At 38.7% G+C, this 25,139-nt stretch overlaps 2 protein-coding genes across 2 annotated transcripts in view; one reads left to right on the top strand and one right to left on the bottom strand.

Annotated features, from left to right (window-relative positions):
* Nucleotides 1-361: 361 nt before the first annotated feature.
* LOC111142910 (chitobiase) overlaps nt 362-25,139 on the top strand; it is a 34,617-nt gene continuing 9,839 nt past the window's right edge. Inside the window, exons 1-4 of the mRNA XM_022496289.1 lie at nt 362-529; nt 14,364-14,502; nt 14,970-15,178; nt 20,068-20,173. Of these exons, the coding sequence (XP_022351997.1) occupies nt 362-529; nt 14,364-14,502; nt 14,970-15,178; nt 20,068-20,173 (622 nt within the window). The remainder of the gene's footprint in view (nt 530-14,363; nt 14,503-14,969; nt 15,179-20,067; nt 20,174-25,139) is intronic.
* Nucleotides 17,695-25,139, bottom strand: part of LOC111143494 (spermatogenesis associated 1) — a 66,097-nt gene continuing 58,652 nt past the window's right edge. Inside the window, 1 exon segment of the mRNA XM_022497295.1 lies at nt 17,695-17,754. The gene's annotated coding sequence lies outside the window, so the exon portion shown is untranslated.

Raw genomic sequence — 25,139 nt, 5'->3', positions numbered from 1 at the left:
TCAAGATCCCCTACTTTTCCATTTGGGGGCCCCCCTCCACTTTCAAACTGTACAAGGAGTACAAAGGGCCATGACACAAAGGTACAGAGTGTTGAGGGGTTATAAATGGTACCGATGATATTGACTTGGCTGAGTCAACAGGTCTGCTGAGGGCCAGAGGCACTGGCTTGCCGGGCAGGTGTCCAAGGCAGCCTTTCTCCTTCACCCCACCTTCATGTCACCATTGGCCTAAACTGCCCAGCCCTTCCCATGTCAGCTCCTCCCAGTCCGCTCTGCCGGGAGGCAGGGCCCGCCTTGCTGAGAGTCTTGACCTGAGTCAGGAGGTGGAGGAACCTAGTCCTGCTGTGGAGTGACTGCTGTCATGTCCCCTCTGCAGCTTGGTCACCTGTGCCTCCTCGCCCGCCCACCACATGGCATCCCCGGGATCACTGTGCTGCTGCTGTCCCTGCTGCCATTCTGGGCAGGGGCCCACTGCCCTTGTCAGGACCCAGCGTTGTGCCAACCCATCACCCAGCACCCTGATTTCGAGGTCAGTGCCTCTCCCTTGCTCTTTCAGGACTGGTCCTTATGGCCTGGTAAGAAGTCAGAGTAAACCTGAGCCCTAAGAAGAGGTGGTGTGGGTACAGTCACCAACCTGGATACTCCCGAAGGGTCTCTTGATGGATTGCCTTCATTATATGATGAGGAACCTCGAAGAGGTTGAGTAGCTCTTCCCGGGTCTCAGAATGAGGGCCTGCCTAAAAGAGGCAGGCACGTATTCACAGGCACGTCAGCCCAGGTCTGACCCTAAGTGAAAATTCCTTCATTGCCCTCAGGGCCTCTCGGGTGGCACTCTGGGCATACCAGCAAGGACATAGGATGATGAGGTATTTCCAAAGTAGCAAGTTCCACTGTTTTCCAAGAGAATGATTATCTAGTATGAGAGATCTCAGCTCTCCAACAGGATATCAGAATGCAGAATGTTCTCCTTACCTTTGCTTTTCCCTATCTACCAGCCCTTTCTTTTAGGCCCCTCAAGACCATCCAAGAAAGATGGTAAAAATGATTTTCTTTCTATCCACCTAACAATTTATAAGGCTTTGGGGAACTTTAATTGGACACCCTTTCACAGGCACTATGAAAATCAGCTGACAACTAGAGTTTGATGCCTGCAACAGGAGTTGGAGGAGGAAAGGTTTAATCCTGTGAAAAAAGATAGAAACCTCCTTTAACTTTCTGAGGAGCCTCCATACTGTTCTCCAGAGTAGCGCCATCCATTTACATTGCCACCAACCGTGCAAGAGCATTCCCCTTTCTCCGCATCCCCCTCCAACACCTGTTGTGTCGGGGGTATTAAGGAGGGCCCTTGTTATGACGAGCACTAGGTGTGGTGTGTAAGTGATGAATCACTGACTTCTACTCCAGAAACCCATGTTGCAGTGCATGTAGGCTCACTAAGATTTAAATTAAAAAAAAAAGAAGAAGAAGAAGAAGAAGGACATTTCCTAAAGGAACGGTCAGGAGGTCAGGCAGGGGGAACGCTCACCTCCTTGTCAAGAGCAGACCTGATAGGGAAAGCAGGGTCTTTGCAGGTGGTACTACTTTACTGCCCTAATGGGGCAAAGGCCTTCTTTCTTCCTGGCAACCGCCCAACCACTGGGCCATCCGTACAACTTAGCCAATGAAAAGCCGCTATACTTCAAACTCTCTGTTGACTCCAATCGACTTTTTGTTTATAACAGCCTTTCTAACTCCCTCCTTTCCTCTATAAAAATGTGTTTTTCTCCTTTATTTCTTGGTTTTGCTGTAGCTTGTTTGTCCTGGTTTGCAAGTCTCTGCAGTTGCCAAATAAACACTTCTTTGCTGGTAAGATAGCTGACAGTTTTATTTTTAAGATTGGCAGTACTTAGCAGAGGTGGGATCCAGAGAAGAACACCCCCCCAGCCCCCCACCCCCCAGCAACAGCTCAGAGGCTGGTAAGGAAAGAGGTGCTGGTCCCCACAAGCCTGAGCTCATTGTGTTCTTGCCAACACTGGGGTTTGAAGGTTAAGTCTTGTCCTGGATTTCAAGCTCCACGCTTTGTGTTTGAATTTTCTGGACATTATTTGGGATTTGTTTTAGGGCTTTGTTTTTTTTTTTTTGTTTTCTGAGAATACTCCCTTGGCCCTTGGTAGGACTCCTGTTTGGAGCTGGATTGTTCCTACTGGAACTGTGCTGGCCTTTGGTCTGATTCTTTCTGGAACCAGGCTGTTCCTGTTGAAACTGCTGTCTAGGAATTTTTCTTTTTAAAGGAAAACCTCCAGGAAATGGAATCCCAGTCATCAATCTGATTAGAGCATGCCCCGGCCAGGCTCTGGCTAGTTTTGTTTTAAAACTATGGTCTCAGGGCCTTCGGCTCAGCTGGTGATCTCAGGGTTCTGGAGCCCAGCCCCTGTGGGGCTCCCTGCTCAGTAGGGAGTCTGTGTCTCCTTCTGCCCTTCCCCCTGCTTGTTCTCTCTTGCGCTCTCAAATAAAAATCTTAAAAAAAAAAAATCGGTCTCTCCTGTGCTCACTTATAACTAAATGGACTGACTTAACCAAAATGTAGAGTATTAGTGGCCATTATAGGGAATTTCCATCTCCCCAAACTTGCTTAACTCAAAGTTAGAAAGCGATGGCTCCAAAACAAAAAACCAAATGGGATGATTATTTTAAATTTCTTTCTTTCTTTCTTTTTTTTTTAGATTTGTATTTATTTATTTGACAGAGATTACAAGTAGGCAGAGAGGCAGGCAGAGAGAGAGGGGGAAGCAGGCTCCCCCTCCTCCCCCGAGCAGAGAGCCCGATGCGGAGCTCCATCCCAGGACCCTGAGACCATGACCTCAGCCGAAGGCAGAGGCTTAACCCACTGAGCCACCCAGGTGCCCCGGGATGATTATTTTAAATGGTACCTCAAGGCTTCCAAATATTCTCAGGATTCTAAGTTTGTCTTTTTGCAAGATATTATTTCTAATATGAGGCAAACAATTGAAAGGCATCAAAATGGCTTCTGAGGCCCCTTTTCCCTCCCTCATCTTCTTTGCAGACGTGAATCTGTCTCCTTTCTTTTCTGGTCTCCTAAAAACCACACTCTTTATTTTTTTAAAAACTTTTTTTTTTTTTTTTTTTTTAGATTTTATTTATTTATCAGAGAGAGAGGGGGGGAGCACATGAAGAGGAAGGGGAGAGGGAAAAGCAGACACACCGCTGACTGCTGAACAGAGAGCCCCAGGTCGGGCTGGATCCCAGGACCCTGAAATCATGACCTAAGCTGAAGGGCAGACACTAACAGCTTGTCCATTTTTAATTAGGACATAGTCTTGAATAAATATGGATTACAAATTAAATTTCCACTATTAAATTAATAGTTGAACTATTAGTAAAGATATCATTTTAGTCCAAAAATAGTATGAATTATCATAAAGGAGAACATTCCTTTGAGCTATGGCAGAGGTTTGACAGAAATATCAGTGAGGGGGGTTACTTTGTCCTACGGGAGTGAGTCTGAAATGCCCAGGAACCTTAAGAGCCAGGGCAGCTGACAAAAATATGGCATCTAATACATTTTGGACATAGGCATTTTAAGTTTTATTTCCACTGGAGATAAGGACAGCCCATTGTCCCCAGAATATTCCAAAGTCATGAGATACTCCCAAAACATACCGACGAACAGTATTAATGTTGCAAATTTTATCCTTGGCTAAGGTATGAACTCAAGTAAGGACATATGGTTCAGCCTGTTGGGCAGAAGTATCCAAAATGTAAAGGTGGTTTTTCAGTGATTTCAAAAGGAGTTGTAATAGAATATTCAGTATGATATTTATGATTTTCATCCTTTAGGTAAGACCCATCAGTTAACCATGAAAAACCTGCGCTGGTTAGAGGAGTTTTATATAAATTGTCACAGGGATTCAAAGGTAATCTGTCAGCACTAAGCAGTCATGAGGGGTTTCATTTGGATTCAAATGTACTCCTTATTCTGAGATCAGGTACCTCAAGTATCAAACCCAAGTTTGAGAAAACTGCAGTTTTTCTTTGGAGACTTTATGTTTTTTTAAGGCCAATAATTTCAACAGGTGGATGCTTTCTTCCTATGCAGAGGTTTGAGAAGGGGAGAAGAGAAACAAATCATCTGTGTATCATATAACAAGGTAGAGCCTGCAGAAAACTCTGTCATCCACATCAGCTTTTAAGGTTCATGAAAAGTTAAAAGGACTCTTTGTGAAACCCTGGGCATTATGGTTCAGGTATATTTCCTTTCTTCCCAAGTGAAAGCAAAGAGATATTGGCTGTCCTTATCAACTGGTATACTAAAAAGGTGTTGCATAGATCAATTACAGTGAAACATTTGCTTTCAGTGAGAATCCAGTGACTATGGGGGGGTAGTAGGAGCCACAGGGTGCCAAGAAATAACAATGTTATTTATTGCTTGGAGGTCTTGCGCCAAATGTCTGTTCATGCCTTCTGCCCATTTTTAATTGGATTATTTGGGGTTTTGGTGTTGAATTGTATAAGTTCTTTCTATAATTTGGATACTAACATTTTATTAGATATGTCATCTGCAAATATCTTCTGCCATTCAGTAGGTTGTCTTTTAGTTTGGTTGATTATTTCCTTCAATGTGCAGAAGCTTTTTATTTTGATGTAGTCCCACTAGTGTATTTTTGCTTTTCTTCCTCTTGCTTCAAGAGATCTATCTAGAAAAATGTTGCTACAGCACGGCCGATATGAGAGAAATTACTGCCTGTATTCTCCTCTAGGATTTTTATGGTTTCAGGTCTCACATTTAAGTCTTTAATCCATTTTGAATTTATTTTTCAGTATTATATGAGAAAGTGGTCCGGTTTCATTCTTTTATGGGTAGCTGTCCAATTTTCCCAATACCAGTTGTTGAAGAGACTTTTTCCCATTGCATATTCTTGCCTCCTTTGTCAAAGATTAATGTCCATATAATTGTGGGGTTATTTCTGGGCTCTATATTCTGTTCTTTGATCTATGTATCTGTTTTTGTGCCAGTACCATACTGTTTTGATTACTACAGCTTTGCCGTAGTACGGCAAAATGAAGTACGGGATTGTGAAACCTCCAGGTTTTTTTTTTTTTTTTTTCAAGATTATTTTGTCTATTCGAGGTTTTTCGTGGTTCCATAGAAATTTTAGTAGTATTCTAGTTCTGTGAAAAATGCTGTTGGTATTTTGATGGGGATTGCTTTAAATCTGTGGATTGCTTTGGATAATATGGACATTTTAACAATATTGGTTCTTCCAATCCATGAGTATGGAATATCTTTCAATTTATGCTTTCAATTTCTTTCATCATTGTTTTATAGTTTTCAGAGTATAGGTCTTTCACTTCCTTGGATAAGTTTATTCCTAGGTATTTTATTATTCTTGGTGCAATTATAAATGGGATTGTTTTCTTAATTTCTCTTTCTGCTACTTTGTTATTAGTGTATAGAAATGTAATGGATTTCTCTATATTGATTTTATATACTGAAATCTTACTGAATTCATTTATCAGTTATAGTAGTTTTTTGGTGGAGTTTTTAGGGTTTTCTATATATAGTATCATGTCATCTGCAAGTAGTGACTGTTTTAGATTCTCCTTGCCAACTTGGGTGCCTTTTTCTTTTTCTTGTCAGCTGTGGCTAGAACTTCCAGTACTATGCTGACTAAAAGTGGTGAGTGTGAACATCCTTTTCTCTTTCCTGATCCTAGGGGAAAAGCTCTGTTTATCACCACTGAATATGATGTTAGCTGTGGGTTTTTCTTATATAATGAGGTATTTTCCCTCCAAATTTGTTTGTGGTTGAATGGATGCTGTACTTTGCTGAATGCATTTTCTGAATCTGTTGAAATGATCATATGGTTTTCATCCCTTCTCTTGTTGATGTGATGTATCTTGTTGATTGATTTGTGAATATCGAACCACTTTTCTAGCCCAGGAATTGATCCCACTTGATTCTGAGGAATGATTTTCTTTAATGTAATGTTGGATTTGGTTTGCTAATAGTTTGTTGAGGAAATTTTTGCATCTTTGTTCATCAGAGATACTGGCCTGTAGTTGTGTGTGTGTGTGTGTCTTTGTCTGGTTTGGTTATCCAGGTAATGCTGACCTTACTAAATGAATTTGGAAGCTGTCCTTCCTCTTCTATTTTTTTGGACTGGTTTGAGAAGAATAGATATTAACTCTTTTTTAAATGTTTGGTAGAATTCACCTCTGAAGACTTCTGATACTAGATTTTTGTTCGTTGGCCATTTTCTGATTACTGACTTAACTTCATTGTTGGTAATCAGTCTGTTCAAATTTTCCATTTCTTCCTGATTCAGTTTCAGAAGGTTATATGTTTCTAGGAATTTATCTATTTCTTCTAGGTTGTCCCAGTTTTTGGCATATTGGCATATTCTTTCTGTGGTACTAGTTGTTACTTCTCTTTTATTTCTGATTTTGAGTCTTTTCTCTTTTTTTTGGATAGTTTTGGCTAAAGTTTATTAATTTTGTCTATATTTTCAAAGAAGTGGCTCCTGATTTCGTTGACCTGTTCTAATTTTTATTATGTCCATCCTCCTACTGGTTTGGGGTTTTATTTATTCTTTTTCCAGCTCTGTTAGGTGTAAATATAAGTTGTTTATTTGAGATTTTTCTTTGTTCTTGAGATAAGCTGCTATTATTCTAAAATTTCCTCAATTTTGAGAACAGCTTTTGCTACATCCCAAAGATTTTGGATAGTTGTGCTTTCATTCTCATTTGTCTCCATGTGTTTTATTTCCTCTTTGATTTCTTGGTTGACCCTCTTATTGTTTAGTAGCATATTATATTACCTCCATGTATTTGTGGTCTTTCTAGATTTTTTTTCTTGTGGTTGATTTCAAGTTTCATAATATTGTGATCAGAAAATATGCATAGTGTGACTTCTATCTTTTTGAATTTGTTGACTTATTTTGTGTCCTCACATGTGATTTATCCTGGAGACTGTCCCATGTGCCCTTGAAAAGAATGTATTCTGTTGTTTTAGGATGGAATATTCTGAATATATTTATTAGATCCCTCTGGTTCAATGTGTCATTCAAAGCCACTGTTTCATTTTTGATTCTGTTTAGAGAATCTATCCATTGATGTAAGTAGGGTGTGAAAGTCCCCTCCTATTGTATTGCTGCTGATTACTTCCTTTGTTATTAGCTGCTTTATGTATGGGGTGCTCTCTTGTTGGGTACATAAATGTTTACATTTGTTATATATTCTTGTGGGATTATCCCTTTTATTGTTATGTAGTCTTTGTCTCATTATAGTCTTTGATTTAAAGTCTTTTGTCTGATTGATACCTGCCTATTGCTGCCTCAGCTCTCTTTTCATTTCCATTTGAATGAGAAATGCTTTTCCATCCCTTCACTTTCAATCTGCTTGTGTCTTTAGGTCTAAAAGGAGTCCCTTGTGGGAAGCATATAGATGGGTCTTCCTTTTTTTTTTTTTTGTAGGCTCCATGCCCAGTATGGAGCTCAATGTGGGCTGAAATCAAGAGTCAGATGCTCAACTGACTGAGCCACCCAGGCACACCCAGGTCTTGCTTTTTTATCCATTCTGTCACCTTATGTCTTTTGATTGGAGCCTTTAGTCCATTTACATTCAGAGTAATTATTGATAAGCATGTACTTATTGCCGTTTTGTTACTTGTTTTTAGTTGTTTTTGTAGTTTTTCTCTGTTCCTTTCTTCTCTTGCTCTCTTCCCCTACAGTTTGCTGGCTTTCTTTAAGGATATACTTGGATTCCTTTCTCTTTATCTTTTTGTACATCTATTTCTGGTTTTTGGTTTGATTTAGTTACCATTATGTTTATATATAACATCTTAGGCATATATCAATCTGTGTTAATGGATAGTCACTTAAGTGTGAATCCATTCTGGAAGCACTAAATTTTTACTCCTCTCCCCTTCATATTTTCAATGTATAGTATCCTAATTTTCATCCTTTTATTTTGTGAATTCCTTGACTGATATTTATAGATACACTTAATTTCACTGGTTTTGTGTTTCCTACTTTTCTTACTGTCTTTCTTTTCCATTCAGAGTCCCCTTTAACATTTCCTATTTCCTATAGCACTGGATTAGTGGTGATGAATTCCTTTAACTTTTGTTTGTCTAGGAAACTATTTATCTTTCCTTCTATTCTGAATGAAAACCTTGCTGGATAGAGTATTCTTGGTTGCAGATTTTGTTCGTTTGTTTGTTTTTTAGCACTTTAAATATATCCTGCCACTCTCCTCTGGCCTGCAAAGTTTTTGCTGAAAAAGCAACTGATAACCTTATGGGATTTCTGCTATGTAACTGTTTGCTCTTGCTGTTTTTGAAATTCTCTGTTGATCATTACCTTTTGCCATTTTAAACACTATGTGTCTTGATGTGGATCTCCTTGGCTTGATTTTGTTTGGGGCTCTCTGTACCTCCTACATCTGGATATCTGTTTTCTTCCCAAGATTCAGGAAGTTTTCAGCTATTACCTCTTCCAATACATTTTCTGTCCCCTTTCTCTCTCTTCTCCTTCTGGAATCCCTATAATGCAAACGTTATTTTGCTTGATGGTGTTGTTGTGTTCCCTTTAATCTATTTTCATTTTGGGTTTATGTAGGTATGGATGTATGCCTCTTGTTCGGCTTGATTGCTTTCTATTACTCTGTCCTTCAGGTTACTGAACTGATCCATTCTTCTGTTTCTTCTAGTTTACTATTTATTCCCTCTAGTGTTTTTTAATTTCAGTTATTGAGTTCTTATTAGAACTTAGATAAAAGAACCTGTTTCATTCTTTTTGATGTTTTCTCTTTGTTGAGGGTCTGACAGAGGGTCTTCCTTCTTTTCTCAAGTCTAGTGAGTATCTTAATGACTGTCACTTTAAATTCTCTATCAGGTATTTTACTTACCTCTGTTTAATTCAGCTCTCTTCCTGTGGTTTTGTCCTGATCATTCATTTGGGACATATTCCTCTCCTCATTTCTACTAACTCTTTGTGTCTGTTTCTGTGTATTAGGAAAGTCAGCTACATCTCTTGCTCTTGAAAGTAATGGCCTTATGAATAAAAGGTTCTGTGGTCCTCTGCAGTGCAATGTCCCCTGTTCACCAGAACCTGGTCCTTCAGGGATGTCTCTTATGTGTGTTGCATGTGCCCTGCTAATGTGGCTGAGCCGTGTTTGTCTTCAGACAAGTCATCATCAGTAATGGCTCTTTTTGCCTGTTGTGGGCAGAGCTTAGTATTTGTGCTGTTAGAGGGTCGATCTGGGGCTGCCTTTGGCTTGAGTTGAGATTGACCAGGTGTTTTCCAGGAATGCAGTAGCATGGAACTATAGGACACTTTTCTTGTGTGGTCCCCTGAGAAGTTTTGTTTAGTGGACAGGGCCACCAGGTGTCTGCCCTTAGGCTACTGCCTGGGCTGTAGCTGGATTGGTCTTTGTGGTTATCTTCTCCTCTCCAAAGGGGCAGGAGTCATTTTGGAGTGATGCTGGTCCCTGTTGGGGCTTGTAGACTGCCAGGTTTGTGGCACTACTTTGGATGGGCCAGGCTAAGGCTGTACTGGAGGGGACAGTTCTGCAGGGGAATGTGGGGGCAGGATGGATGGTGCCAGCAAGGTCTGTACTAGGCCAAAGTGGGAGAGGAGCTGCAGCCATCCAGGAAAACTCCTGCCAAGGCCAGCCAGTTTGTGGAGGGGCAGATCTACAGAAAAATGGGACCAAGTCATGCTGTTAGTAAGCTAGGTAGAGAGTGTTCAAGTAGTATTGTCTTCTACAGCTCTCTGTGTATCTAGACTAGGGGAGGGAAATGGCGCCTACCAGCTCGTTTGTTGTTAAAGCCTCCTAAAGATCCCTGCCCCTCCAACACACACTATTATTACATCTCCTTCTTGTATATCTCTGGTGTTTTTCAAACTGCTGCTCTATGCTGTGTCTCAGTGGAGCTGTTTGGTGTGCTGTCTCTTTAAGGGTGAGAACTCAGTTGCCTATTGTGCTCTGGGTCTCTCAGAGCCAAGCCAGCTGATTTTTTTTAAGTTCCAGGTATTAAGCCCCTTTGATTGTAAGAACTTATGAAATTTGGCCCCTCCCATTTTCAAAGCCAAAGATTATGGGGATTTGTCTTCCAGGGGTGGGTTCCTTGTGCCTGGGGTGGGGTCTGCTCCCCACTGCTACCTGTACCTATGGCATCCCTCCCTCCTATGGACAGTCCTGTGGGTCAGTTTGGCTCCTGACCACATCTCTGTCCTTCCTACCCTCTTTGATGTGTCCTCTTCTTTTATATTTTGCTGTGGAGACTCTGTTCTTTCAGTCTTTGGGTTGTCATCAGGGCTCAAAAATAAGCATACTTGGGTAGAGCAATCTTATCACAATGTACTCTCAGGAGATTTTGTTGGATAAAAATACCTCCATAAAAAGTCTTCTTCCTCACTGGAAAGACCCTTACTAGGAATTGCAAACTAATCCTTGTGCCACAAAACTCCATGGAATAGACTCTTGGATTCATGTAACTCACCTAAAGAAAGCACCAAACCATAACTGGACCTGATGGCATAAAAAAATAAAGATTTCCTGGAACTGAAGCAGGTGACATCTGATGAGACAGCTTTCTCAGGATGCCTGGACCAGGCCTGTATACCTTTTACTCACCATTGATGCTTCTTTCTCTTTTGTGGGAAGACAATGCCTCTTCTTTATTTCCCAAGACCTTGTAAAAGGCAGAAACCTCTTCTTTTGATTATAGCTTTTTGGAAATCACTTCATCATGATCCTGGGACAAATTAGTTTTCCACTTGCTTTATTTTTGAAGGGTTAGAAAGTTCAGAATTCACAAAAGTCTTTCATCTGAGCTATCGACTGACTTTGGATTCTTATCCAGATTCATGGTTTCTGAGTTTGCAACCATAGACTGTATTTTCAATAACACATTTGATTCCAACGGTTCTTTGAGATAACAATACTGTTGTAAAACATCTTTGAATTTGTGCTGTTTTGTAAAAAGTTCATCAGCTACTGCTTCACGTTTATTCCTGCACTGTAACTTCTCAAGATGCCTCAGTTAATTCTTTTTTAGCGTTGTCTTCTAGTTTTTATGATTCTGTTTTCATGGTCTCTTTAATTGGAGCTTGCCAGGAAGCTTGCCAGGAGGTATATATGACTCCAGGTTTGCCTTCATAGGATCTTTCTCCCATAAGTTGGAATAAGTGTCAATAAATATTTCAGTGGCTACTTCAGACCTAGGGTCCTGGTTTAGAACCATTATAGAATATGGAATTGGTATGTTACTTCTGTTTTGTATATTTAATTTTTTATTTTGTTGCCTGTTAGACTTTAAAAAAATGTTGTATCCTCTAACGTGATGCCAGTTCAACCCTTCGAGATGATTTCCAATACTTAGGACCTTGAGTAGATACTACTTTAGGTGAGAGATCCTGAGAGTTTCTCCCTCCTAATCTTCTTTGTTACTCAAATGTGACTTTTAGGGCTTTCCAACTATAGAAGTACTTTCTCTCCAATGTAGGCTATGGCAACAGGGGAAGACCCTTCCCCATACTAAGGGACAAAACCACTAAATGTGGAATACTTCCCTCTTGATCAGTTATGCTTTCAAAAAAAGATCTTGATCAAAAGTGGGAAATGTGAAAACTAACAGAAGGAAACCTCACTTAGAATAGAGTTGGGAGGCCAACAGGGGGAGCTGTTATGTCCTGCCACTCATCAACAGCAGACCCAACAGAAGATGCCCGGGTACCTTGCATATGGATACTACTTTACTCAGCAAGAAGGATTTCCTCCTCCCCCAGTTAAGCCCAGGTATTAGAGACTGTCACAACTCAGCCAATGAAAAACCACTATATTTCAAGTTTCTAGTTTACTTCAATTGACTTTTTATTTATAACAGCCTTCTCAATTTCCCCCTTTCCTCTATAAAAGAGCATTCCTTTCCTTTGTTCTGCAGATTTACCAATGCTATTGCCATAGCTTGCTTGTCCTGGATTGTAATTCTCTGCTATTCCCAAATAAACTCCATTTTTTCGCTGGTAAAATAACTGGCAGTTTTATTTTTAAAGCTAACAGTCCAAAGGGCAATTCTTTTTTAAAGACTGGAAAATTTCCAGTTCTTAATCTAACAGATTTTGAAGCAGAGACATATAAATGCCAGTAAAAATGTATATGTATATTGCTTAGAAGAAGTAAAGGTGGTAAAGTGTTTGTAAAGAAGCTTAGTGTGACAACCCTAACATCTGAAAGACTTATTTATTATGGCCTCCAATACCTCTGTGGTCTTATTCAAGGGAGCAAAATTTTGTTCATTTACATGTTCATGATAAATGGTCTTTTTCGTTTCTGACCTATATTCTTCAAACAAGATGAGACTACATTGCTCATTTTTCCCTTATGTTTTCAGTTGATTCATCCAGTTACATTTTTAAGATTTCTATTATATCACAACCTCTCGGTATTCAAACTTAAATCTAAACAAATTCAATCTTAATGATCAGAATTAAAATAGGGGATAAGGTTTATGATGGAAATATGAGTCTAAAATCTCCAGAAACAATGGGCCATTCCAATTTCACATTCTATTTTTATTTTGGTGGGCAACTGCCTAAGAGAAAAATGGGTTATGCATAGTTAATTCTGAAAAGTAAAAAAAAACTTAAGGCAACTGGCAAAATTTAAGAAATGTCTGGTTTAACTCTTATACCCAGTTCTCTCCCACCCCTCACCCATCCATTCTCCTCACAGTGACCCAAGGATTCGTGATCTCTCCCCCTTTCTCATTTGTTAATGCAAATCTTATGTCCTTCCCCTTCTTAAAACACTATAATGACTGCCCATTCATCACAACTTAAAATATAAAATCCTCAGTGATCTACAAAGCCCAACTTGATCTACCTACCTTACTAATCTTACCTGATTTCATGTTACTTTCAGGATTTCTGTTCTCTAGCCCCATTGATACTAGTTTGGTTCCAGAAATTCAGAATTCTTCTGAGGTATTGAGACATTCACCTGTTTTGCTTCCCTCCGCTGAGAATGCCTTTTTAAGGGTAATCCTCCATCATGTCTAGGTCATTGCCCAGATTTCAGTTTTTCCCCAAAGTGTGTAGTTCTCAGAAGTTTCCTGCCCTACCAGGGAAGCAGGCCCCTTTATATGCTGTCATGGCTGCCTGCATTCCCACGCAGCCCTTAACACTATTGTAATTGAACAGCTTATGAACCTGGTCTCTTTAACTTCTGTCACTAATGTCTAGCAATATGCATTCCCTAAACCTTACTAGAATTCAATAAATATTTCCTAAATCAATGAATTAGTGAGACTTCTGTGTTCTAGAATTATCTGTGGGGGGGAAATACTAGTGAAATAGAACATCCACCAGCTTAGAACTATTCTAAGAAGTCTGTTTTGCCAAAAACCATTCATAGTAAATGCAGTGTCTGGTATATTTGCATAGTGGAGTGGCTCTGTCCGCAGCAGCCAGAAACGAGTATTAATCAACCTCTCTTTCTCTTTCTTTACTCATTCAATTAGTTATAAAGTCCTGTTAATTGTGCCGTTAGGATCCTCCATATCTCCTCATTTATCTTATTTATCTCTGCCTTTCTACAAGTTTAATTTGAGGTCGTCATCATCTTTGCATAGATTCTTCTAACAGCTTTCCTGTTATTCTTCCAGTTTTAGTCTCTCTCCCCACTTTAGCTGAAGGTGTTTTTCTAAAATGTATATATAAATGCATACCTAGAATGTATACATTCTCCTTTTAAAACTCTTTCCCATGGGGCGCCTGGGTGGCTCAGTGGGTTGAGCCGCTGCCTTCGGCTCAGGTCATGATCTCAGGGTCCTGGGATCGAGCCCCGCATCGGGCTCTCTGCTCAGCAGGGAGCCTGCTTCCTCCTCTCTCTCTCTACCTGCCTCTCTGCCTGCTTGTGATCTCTCTCTGTCAAATAAATAAATAAAATCTTTAAAAAAAAAAAATAAAAAAAAATAAAACTCTTTCCCTCAGGTTAATGTGCTAATTTCTCTGCAGGCTTTCTCTAAAAGCCTTTTAGGACTTAACCCTGCCTACAACTCTTGCGCTCTTCACTGCTGTCTCCTGCCGCATTCAAGGTGTCAGCTACACTCAATACGTACCCATGCAGTCACCGTGTTTTCTCTGCCTCCAGGTCTTGGCTCTTTCCACGATTTCTTCCTGGCCCTACTTTTGAGGCCTGGCTAATTTCTCCCACCACCAGTTATAGTAGGACACCTATGTCTTACTTGCTGTTGTACTCTTAATGCCTGGCTTATGATCAGTGTTTAATGTTATTTTGGGTGATCAGCATTGTATTCTAGGTTTAAATGATGATGCTTATCTGTTTTGTTTTGGCAGGTGTTTGTTTTTGATGTTGGAAATAAAACTTGGAAATTTTATGATTGGTCCCAGATTACAACTGTGGTGATTTTTGGAAAATATGACCCAGAACTTATGTGTTATGCTCATTCACATGGAGCCAGAGTAGTGCTAAAAGGTGAGTTACAGTTTTTACCAGATGTGTCTGGCCAATTGGTAAGTTTACTTGTATTGTTTGCCATCCTGACTTTCCAAAAACTTCCCTTTTCATGTTTATCTGGTTTATTTTTTATTGTCTTACAATTAATCTTAGATACTAAGTCATTTCACAGATAGTTATTTTTAAAGAATTAAGCTACTATGATTTTGAGCAAAATGTGAATCATGATTAGCATGATGACTTTTAGCTAGTCATAGTCTTCAATTTCTACTTCTAATTTGAGAATTATGTTACTTATTATTCATAATGGTTATTTTGGGGATTGAGACTTTATTATTATTTTGGTATATGATTTCTCTACTTGGAAAACTTAAATTGGGGACTTAGTATTCCAAACTAATGAGATGTTTTAAAGGGTTTGTGAACTAAATGTCATTAAACTGCAAAAAGCATATATGCACAAAGGATGTATATTTCTTCCATAGGAGATGCACCCTTAAAGGATCTCATCAATCCTAGTTTCAGAGCATCCTGGATAGCTCAAAAAGTTAAGTTGGCCAAAACACAATACATGGATGGAATTAATATAGACATAGAGCAAGAAGCTAATTGTTTATCACCTGAATATTACGCATTAACCACTTTAGTCAAAGAAACCACAGACTTTTTCCATCGTGAAATTAAGGGATCACAGGTAAAAGTTCGTGTTTTTTTTTTTTTTTTGGAAACGCCTTATTTTCCATATCAAAATGTATTCATGAAGGTGTGACTAATAGAATCTCAGTTTTACTGAGTAGGAAAGAATTTCAGCACATATATTCTGAAAATATTTTCTGGAACTTTTGAGGTTTTTATTAGAGAAGTTTTACAGAATTTTAAGGTGCTCTGTTCTCTATCCATATGAAGACACAGCACTGATATTGTTCCCCCTACTTACCTTGCAGCAGGTTAGAGATATTAAATAGGCCATTAGGTCAGCAAGAATAAGGAAGGGCTTAGCTGTCCAGGCCCTGCTTTCACAAGTGCAGGACTCCTGCCTAAGAGTAGACATAGTCCTGGGGGAAGTGTCTCACTCACTTCATAGGCTCTGAGTTACTTGTAAAGCACCTGATGTCCAAGAAAGCTCAAAGGACTAACTCCATAGAATTAGAGCTATGACACAGGCCTCCGCATTGCCATAGTGAGCAAGATTAGAGTGGAAGATTACAGCAAAAGGCATCTTGCCAGGCGATATATGGGTAATAAAAAATAATGTGGCGCTGGATCAGTGATCTCAAACCTGGTTGCATATTAAGATAACCAAGCCTTGTCTCCTCCCCTCCCCTTCCTCTCCTCTCCCCGCTCCTCTTCTCCCTCTCCTCCCTTCTCTTCTCCTCTGTATCCTTCTCTCTTTCTCTTTTAAAGAGAGAGCATGCAGGCATGCAAACAGGCAGGAGAAGGGCAAAGGGAGGAGGAGAGAGAAACTTAAATAGGCTCCATGCTCAGCACAGAGCCTGGTACCAGGGCTTGATCTCATGACCCTGAAATCATGACCTGAGCCAAAATCATGACCTGAGCCAAAATCAAGAGTTGTACACTAACCGACTGAGACACCCAGGCACCCCAAGCAAGTCAAATGAATTTTTTTGTTTTTCAGTAGGTATAAAGTTATGCTTACACTACACTATAGTCTATTGAGTGTGCAATAATATTATATCTGAAAAATAATGTAAATACCTTAATTAAAAATTACTTCATTGCTAATGCTAACCATCATCTGAGCTTTTCAGCAAGTTGTAATCTTTTTGCTGGGAAATGAGCTTGCCTTGATGTTGATGGCTGTGACTGATCAGGGTGGTGGTTGCTGAAGGTTGGGGAGGCGGTGGCGATTTCTTAAAACAATAACGTTTGCTGCACTGATGTACTCTTCCTTTTACAATTTCTCTATAGCATGCAATGTTGTTTAAATAGCATTTTACCCACAGTGGAACTTCTCTCAAAATTGGAGTCCATTCTCTCAAATCCTGCTGCTGCTAAATTGCCTAAATTTATGTGATAGTCTAAATCTTTTGTTGTCATTGCAACCATTTTCACAGCGACTTCACCAGGAGTAGATTCCATCTCAAGAAACCACTTTCTTTGCTCATTCATAAGAAGCAATTCCCATGGAAGTTTTATCATGACACAGCAGCCATTCAGTCACATCCTCAGGCTCCACTTCTAATTCTAGTTCTCCTGCTAGGTCTACCTCATCTGCAGTTACTGCCTCCATGAAAGTCTTTTTTTTTTTTTTTAATTTTTATTTCTTTTTTTTATTTTTTTTTTTAAAATTTTTTTTTATTTATTTGACAGAGAGAGAGAGATCACAAGTAGGCAGAGAGGCAAGCAGAGAGAGAGGAGGAAGCAGGCTCCCTGCGGAGCAGAGAGCCCGATGCTGGGCTCGATCCCAGGACCCTGAGATCATGACCTGAGCCGAAAGCAGAGGCTTTAACCCACTGAGCCACCCAGGCGCCCCCCCTCCATGAAAGTCTTAAACTAACCCCTGCTGCTTCAAACTTACTTTTGCAGCTTCCTCACTTCTCCCAACCTTCACAAAATTTAAGGTCTTATGCTTTGGATTAGGTTATGGCTTAAGGGAATGTTGTGGTTGGTTTGATCTTCCATCCAGACCACTACAACTTTTTCCATATCAGCAATATAGCTGTTTTGCTTTTTTACAAACCGTGTGTTCACTGGAGCAGCACTTTCTATTTTCTTCAAGAACTTTTTGCTTTCACAACCTGGCTGTTTGGCATAAGAAGCCTAGCTTTTGGCCTATCTCAGCTTTTGACATACTTTCCTCACTAAGCTTAATCATTTCTAGCTTTTGATTTGAAGTGAGAGAGGTGTGACTCTTCCTTTCACTTGAACACTTAGAGGCCATTGTACAGTTATTAATTTGTGTTTTTTTATTATTATTAATTTGTTTTAATTTCAATGTAGTTGTGTCTCGGGCAATAGGGAGGCCCAGAAGAGGGATGGAGACAGGGAAACAGCCAGTGGGTGGAGCCCTCAGAACACACACATTTATGGGTTGTTTGCCATCTTATATGGGTATGGTTTGTTGCACCCTAAAGCTCTTACAATAGTAACATGAAAAATCTCTGATAACAAATCAGAGCAAATAATGAAAAAGTTTGGTGTGTTGTGAGAATTACCAAGATGTGACACAGAGACATAAAGTGAGCAAATGCTTTTGGGATAATGGTGCTGATAGACTTGCTTGATGCAGGGTTGCCAAAAACTTTAAATCTGTAAAAAAAAAAAAAAAAAAAAAAAGCATTATCTGTGAAGCACAATAAAATGAGATATACCTATACCAAGACTAAATAATGAGATTTTTTGAAGGTGGAGACCAGCTCTTTTCTATCTCACACAAGGTTAAAAATTGTTTAGTGAATAAATGATACCTGCCTTTCAAAAACTTAAAATTTAAATAGGAAATATATACATATGAAATCTATATTCTATTTCATATAAATAGGTTTAGAGTTACTGGTTTAAGAGTCACCAGATAAAATATCTCAAGAGATTGATTCAGTAGGTCTGGCATAGAGCCTAGGAACTGTATTTTTTACCAACTGTGCTGAGAGATTTTGGTACAGTTGGTCAACATGAATTCGAGATTCATTGGAAAATAATAAAGGATGTAAGGATTGATATGCCTGTGGCTTTATATAAATGAGGAACTTTTGTCAGTGTAGAATTTGGCTTTTTAGCTGAGTACGACTTATTTATTTCCCCCCACCACCTCTCCTCTGCCAACTACTAGTTCTCTGTATTTAGAAGTCTGTCGTTTGTTTGTTCCTTTGCTCACTTGTTTTGTTTCTTAAATCTCACATATGACTATAATCATATAATATTTGTCTTTGACTTATTTCACTTAGCATAATACCTTCTAGGTCCATCCATGTTGTTGCAGAGGGCAAGATCTCATTTCTTTATGGCTGAGAAATATTCCATCATACATATAGACAGAGAGGGAGGGAAAGTGGGAGAGAGAGAGGGGGAGACAGACACAGAAACACACCCACATCTCCTTTATTCCTTCAACTATGGATAGACACTTGGATAGCTTCCACATCTTGACTATCATAAATAATGCTGCAGTAAACATAGGGATGCATATCTTTTTGAATTAGTGTTTTCATTTTCTTAGGGTAAATACCCAGTAGTGGAATTGTTGGATCATATGACATTTCTAATTTTAATTTTTTTGAGGAAACTCCATACTGTTTTCCATAGTGAATATACCAATTCACATTCTCACCAACAGGCATAAACGTTCTCCACATCCTTGTCAGTAATTAAATTTGTCTTTTTGATAGTAGCTGTTTTGATAGGTGATATCTCCTTGAGGTTTTCATTTGCATTTCCCTGGTGATTAATAATGTTGAGCATCTTTTTATGTGTCTGTTGGCTATTCGTATATCTTCTTTGGAAAAATATCTATTCAGGTCCTTTGCCCTTTTTTAATTGGACTCTTTGTGTTTTGTGTACATTTTTTATATATTTTGGATATTAACCCCTTCTTGGATGTATCATTCACAAAGATCTCCCATTCAATAGGTTTTTCATTTTGTTGATGGTTTCCTTCACTGTGCAAAAGCTTTTTATTTTGTTGTAGTCCCAATAGTTTATTTTTGCTTTTATTTCCCTTGCCTGTGAAGGCATATCTAGAAAAATGTTGCTAAGGCTGATCTTAGATTACTAGCCATGTTTTCTTCTAGAATACTTTTGGTTTCGGGTCTCACATTTAGATCTTTAAATCATCTTTATATATGGGTTGAGAAAGTGGTCCAATTTCATTCTTCTGCATGTTGCTGTCTTATTTTCCCATTAACATTTGTTGAAGAGATATTCCCCATTGTATATTCTTGCCACCTCTGTTGTAGATTGACATAAAAATGTGGGTTTATTTCTGGCCTTTCTATTCAGTACCATTGAACTTTGTGTTTCTTTTTGTGCCAGTACCATACTGTTTTGATTATTATAGCTTTGTGAAGTATATTTTGAAATCTGGAATTTTGATCCTTCCAATTTTGTTCATTATACCATAAGGAGTTTAGTATTATTTATTCTAGGTCTGTTAAAAAAAACAAACAAACCTGGTGCTTGTATCTTGAAAAGGATTGCATTAAATCTGTAGATGACTTTGGGTAGTATGGATATTTTAACAATATTAATTCTTCCAATAGCTTTCCATTTGTGTCATGTTCAGTTTCTTTCATAAATGTTTTATAGTTTATAGAATATAAGTCTTTCACCTCCTTGGTTAAGTTTATTCCTAGGTATTTTTTTTTTTTTGATTCTTGGTGCAATCATAAATGGAATTATTTCTTAATTTCTCTTTCTGCTACTTCATTATTAGGTATTGAAATGCAACAGGTTTCTGTACATTAACTTTGTGTCCTGCAACTTTACTGAACTCATTTATCAGTTCAAGTTTTTTGTTGCAGTCTTTAGGGGTTTTTATTTATAGTATCATGTCATATGAAAATAGTAACAATTTTACTTCTTCCTTACCAATTTGGATGCCCTTTATTTCTTGTTTGATTGCTACAGCTAGGACTTCTAATACTGTATCGAATTAAAGTGGTAAGTGTGGACATCCTTATTTCTGAACTTAGAGGAAAAGCTCTGTTTTTCATCATTGAGAATGATCTTAATTGTGGGTTTTATCATATATTGCCTATATAATGTTGAGGTACATTACCTCTAATCCTACTTTGAGAGTTTTTATCATGAATGGATAATAAATTTTGTCAAAAGAATTTTCTGCATCTGTGGCACCTGGGTGGCTCAGTGGGTTAAGCCTCTGCGTTCTGCTCAGGTCATGATCTCAGGATCCTGGGATTGAGCCCTGAAACGGGCTCTCTGCTCAGTGGGGAGCCTGCTTCCCCCTCTCTCTCTGCCTGCCTCTCTGCCTGCTTGTGATTTCTCTGTCAAATAAATAAAATCATTTAAAAAAAAAAAAGAATTTTCTGCATCTATTGTTATGATGATATGACTTTTATCTTTCATTGTGTTACTGTGGTATACCATGTTGGTATGTGGATATTGAACCATCCTTGCATCTCTGGAATAAATCCTGCTTGCTTTTAGTGGATAATTCTTTTTTTTTTTTTAAAGACGTTATTTTATTTATTTGAGAGGGAGAGAGATCACAAGTAGGTAGAGAGGCACGCAAAGAGAGAGGGGGAAGCAGGCTCTCCACTGAGCAGAGAGCCCGATGCGGGGCTTGATCCCAGGACCCTGAGATCATGATCTGAGACGAAGGCAGAGGCTTAACCCACTGAGCCACCCAGGCGCCCCAGTGGATGATTCTTTTAATATGTTGTTGAATCTGCAACAATATATTGTTGAATATTGGTTTGCTAATATTTTCTTGGCTTGTTGTTTTCCCTTTTTTGTATTGTCTTTGTCTTGTTTTGGTGTTAGGATCTCACATAATCAATGTGGAGTTTTTCTTCCTCTTTTTTTTTTTTTTTTTTTTTTTGTAAGGGGTGGTGAAGACTTTGAGAATAGGTATTACCTCTTTTTTCAATGTTTAGTAGAATTGACCTGTGACAACATCTGGTTTTGGACTTTTTTTTTTTTATAATTATTTGTCAGAGAGAGAGGGAGAGAGAGCAAGCACAGGCAGACAGAATGGCAGGCAGAGGCAGAGGGAGAAGCAGGCTCCCTGATGAGCAAGGAGCCCGATGTGGGACTCGATCCCAGGACGCTGGGATCATGACCTGAGCCGAAGACAGCTGCTTAACCAACTGAGCCACCCAGGCGTCCCTGGTTTTGGACTTTTGTTTGTTGGGAGATTTTAGATTATAAATTCAATTTTGTTGCTATTAGTCTGATCAGATTTTTTATTTCTTCCTAATTTCTTTTTGGGAGGTTCTATATTTCTAGGAATTTATCCATTTTTTTAGGTTGTCCAAGTTGCATATAGTTTTTTGGTAGTAGTTTATTATAATCTTCTGTATTTCTGTGGAGTTGGCTCTTCTATTTCTGATTTGAGTCCTGTCTTCTTGACGGATTTGGCTAAAGTTTTCTTACCTTTATCTTTTCAAGGAAATAGTTGTTTCACTGGTATTTTCTTTTTTTAAAAATTCTCTCTTTCATTTATTTATTAATCAGATCTTTGTTATTTTCTTCTAACTTTGAGCTTTTTTTCTTAGTTCCTTTAGATGTAAGGTTGGAGTGTCTATTTGAGATCTGTCTTGTTTCCTGAGGTAGTCCTATATTTCTATAAACTTCCCTCCTACTACTGCTTTTGCTGTGTCCCATAGATTTTGGACCATACTATTTTCATATTTGTCTCCGTATATTATGTTTCCTCTTTCTTTCTCAATCTATTATTATTGTTCAGTGGCATGCTGTTTAGCCTCCATGTGTTTGTGTTTGTTTTTTCTATTTTTTTTCCTGGTAATTAATTTCTAGTTTCATTCCATTGTGGTTGGAAAATATGCTTAATATGATTTCAGTTTTCTTGAATTTATTAAGACTTGTTTTGTGGCCTAACATGTGATTTATCTTGGAGAATGTTCCATGCGTGTTTGAAAAGAATGTGTATTCTGTGGTTTGGATATATATATATACACACATACACACACACACACACACACATATATGTATATATATACACACACACATATATATGTATATATATATACACACACACACACACATATATATACACACACATATATATGTATATGTGTATATATGTATATATATATATATATATATATATATATATATATATATATACTATATATATGAAAACTTTTTTAAAATATATATCCGTTAAGTCCATCTAGTCTGGTGTGTCATTGAAAGCCGCTGTTTCCTTGTTGATTTTATGTCTGGATGAATTATCCATTGATGTATGTGGGGTTTAAAGTCCTCTACCATTATGTATTGCTATCCCTTTTTTCCTTTAGGTCTGTTAATATTTGCTTTATGTAGTTAGGTACTCGATGTTGGCTGCATAATAGATATTTACAACTGTTGAATCCTCTCATTGGATTCAATGATCCTTTTATCATTATGTATGCTCACCTTAGTCTCTCTTTTATTTTTTAATTAAATTTTATTTTTTTTCAGTGTTCCAAAATTCATTGTTTATGACCATACCCAGAGCTCTATGCAATACATGCCCTCCTTAATATCCGCCACCAGGTTCACCCAACCCCCCACCCTCCTCCCCTCCAAAGCCCTCTGTTTGTATCTGAGTCCACAGTTTTGTTTTAAAGTCTGTTAGGTCTGCTATAAGTATTGATAACACATCTTTTTTTTTTTTTTTAAGGTTTCATTTATTTAACAGAAAGAGAGAGTAGCAGAAGGAGAGGGTGAAGCAGTTTCCCTGCTGAGCAGGGAGCCTGACATGGAACTTGATCCCAGGACTCTGAGATCATGACCCAAGCTGAAGGCAGACACTTAACCAACTGAGCCACCCAGGTGCCTGCACCCTTTTTTTTTCCCCCTTCCATTTTTTCATCCTGTTATTTTTCCCTTTGCTATTTTTTCCTCTGATATTTTTTTCATCCTGTTACTTTCAGTCTGTGTGTGTCTTTAGGTCTGAAATGAATCTCTTGCAGGAATGTACTGATGGGTCTTGTTTTTTGTGTTTTTGGTTGTTGTTTTTTGATGGGTCTTTTTTTTTTTAACCCTTTTGTTTAGGTCTATTGGAATATTTAGACCACTTACATTTAAAGGAATTTTAAAAAAAGATTTATTAGGGAAAGCATGCACACAGGTGGGAGGGGCAGAGGGAGGAGAGGAGAGAGAGAGTCTTAAGTAGACCCCGTGTTGAACCTGAAGGCTGACACAGGGCTCAATCTCACAACTCTGAGATCACAGATGTGGAGTTGCACATTTAACCAACTGTACCACCCAGGTGCCCCTTTAGTAATTATTGGTAGGTATGTACTTATAGACATTTTGTGTTCTGATTTTTTAGGTAGATTTTTTCTCTCCCTTTCTTCTTCTCTTGCTCTCTGTAATGGATGACTTTTTTAGTGTTTTGCTTTATAATTTTTTTGGGTATCGTAAATTTTTGGTTTGTGGTTACCAAGAGGTTCATATATAATATTTTAAGTATATAGATGTCTATAATAAGTTCATGGTCAGTTATGTACAAACACATTTTATATGAACTTCATTTTTAGTCCCTCCCATGTATATGTGGTCATATTTTATATCTTCCTATTTTGTGAGTCCCATTAACTACTTTTTTAGATATAATTGATGTTACTTTTGTCTTTTAACCTTCATACTAGCTTTATAAGTGATTTCTCTACTACCTTTATTGTGTTTCCTTTCACTCATGAAATTTTTTCATTATTTTCTTCTAATTATGGCCTTTTTCTTCACTTAAGGGAGTGCCTTTAACATTTCTTGTAACTGTGGTGATAAATTTAACTTTTGTTTGGGAAACTCCCTCTCCTTCAATTCTGAATGATAACTTTGCCAGGTAGAGTATTCTTGGAGGTTTTTCCCTTGCCATGTTTTCAGTATATCATGCCAGTCCCTTCTGGCCTCCAAAGTTTCTGCTGAAAAATACGCTGATTGCTTTAACCTTTGTATGTAACTAATTCTTTTTGCTGCTTTTAAAATTCTTTCTTTAATCTTTGACATTTTATTTTTGTCTTCTGGCCATCTTTGAGTTCATCTTACTTTGAACTCTCTGTGATTCTTGAACCTGAATGTTTGTTTCCTTCCTAGGTTAGGCACATTTTCAGCTATTGTTTCTACAAGTTTTCTGTCCTCCTCTCTGGACCCCTAGAATGTGAATGCTTCTTCATTGGATATCCAAGATAACCACCCTTAAGCTATCCTCTTATTTGGAGCATTTTCCTCTTTGTTATTTGCTTGACTTTGTGTTTGTTTCTATGAATTAGATGGAAGAGCTACTTCTAAACTTGAAGTGATATTTTTGTATGATCATCCCCTGTGTACAATGTAGCACTTAGTGACTTTGTGTGGCTGGAGCTGTGGCTGTCCTATATGTTAGGACAACCCTGTGATGGTCAGAGGGGAAGTGGGCATGGTCTGGGACAGTCCAGGGCTCTTTGCAGAGGATGCCTTAGCATGACAGCTAACGCTTAAAGTAGGTGGGGGTTCTTGGGGCATCAGGTGCAGGGGTACCTGGCAGGGTGGCTGGAGCAGAGGCAGGAGAAGGCCAGGGTGTCCCAAGGTGTTTTGCTTGGTGGGGGTAGTACCCTGTCAAATCACCTGGAACCAAAGCAGTGCAAGCATGGAGTATTTTAGGGTGTTTTGCACCTGCGTCATTTTAGTGAGATAGCTGGAACTGTAGTAAGTATTGGCCAGGGGTGCCCTGTGTTGATTGTACACAATCTGCATTGGGGGGATGGTTGGGGCTGGTATGGGCTAGGATCCCAGGGCTTACTGAAGTAGTAGGCTGGCTTGGGCACTCACCCAGACCCTCTTCCTATTCATGCTATCAAGGCAGAAAGGGAAGGTAAACCATGGGGCTCTCCAGCCCTTCTGATCCAGAGAGTTCCAGCATCTCTCCCACTGTCTGACAAAGTTCTAGGACTGATCTTATATATTCTAGTTGGTCTTTTAAACAGTTGTTTTTTCCCTCCTGTGCCCCAAGGCAGAAAAATCTGCTCACG

Source organism: Enhydra lutris, unplaced genomic scaffold (genome assembly GCF_002288905.1).
Source record: "Enhydra lutris kenyoni isolate GAN:26980312 unplaced genomic scaffold, ASM228890v2 scaffoldscaffold9, whole genome shotgun sequence".
Classification (NCBI taxonomy): domain Eukaryota; kingdom Metazoa; phylum Chordata; class Mammalia; order Carnivora; family Mustelidae; genus Enhydra; species Enhydra lutris.
The sequence above is the reverse complement of the archived record's forward strand: the minus strand, read 5'-3'. Positions and strand labels throughout refer to the sequence as shown.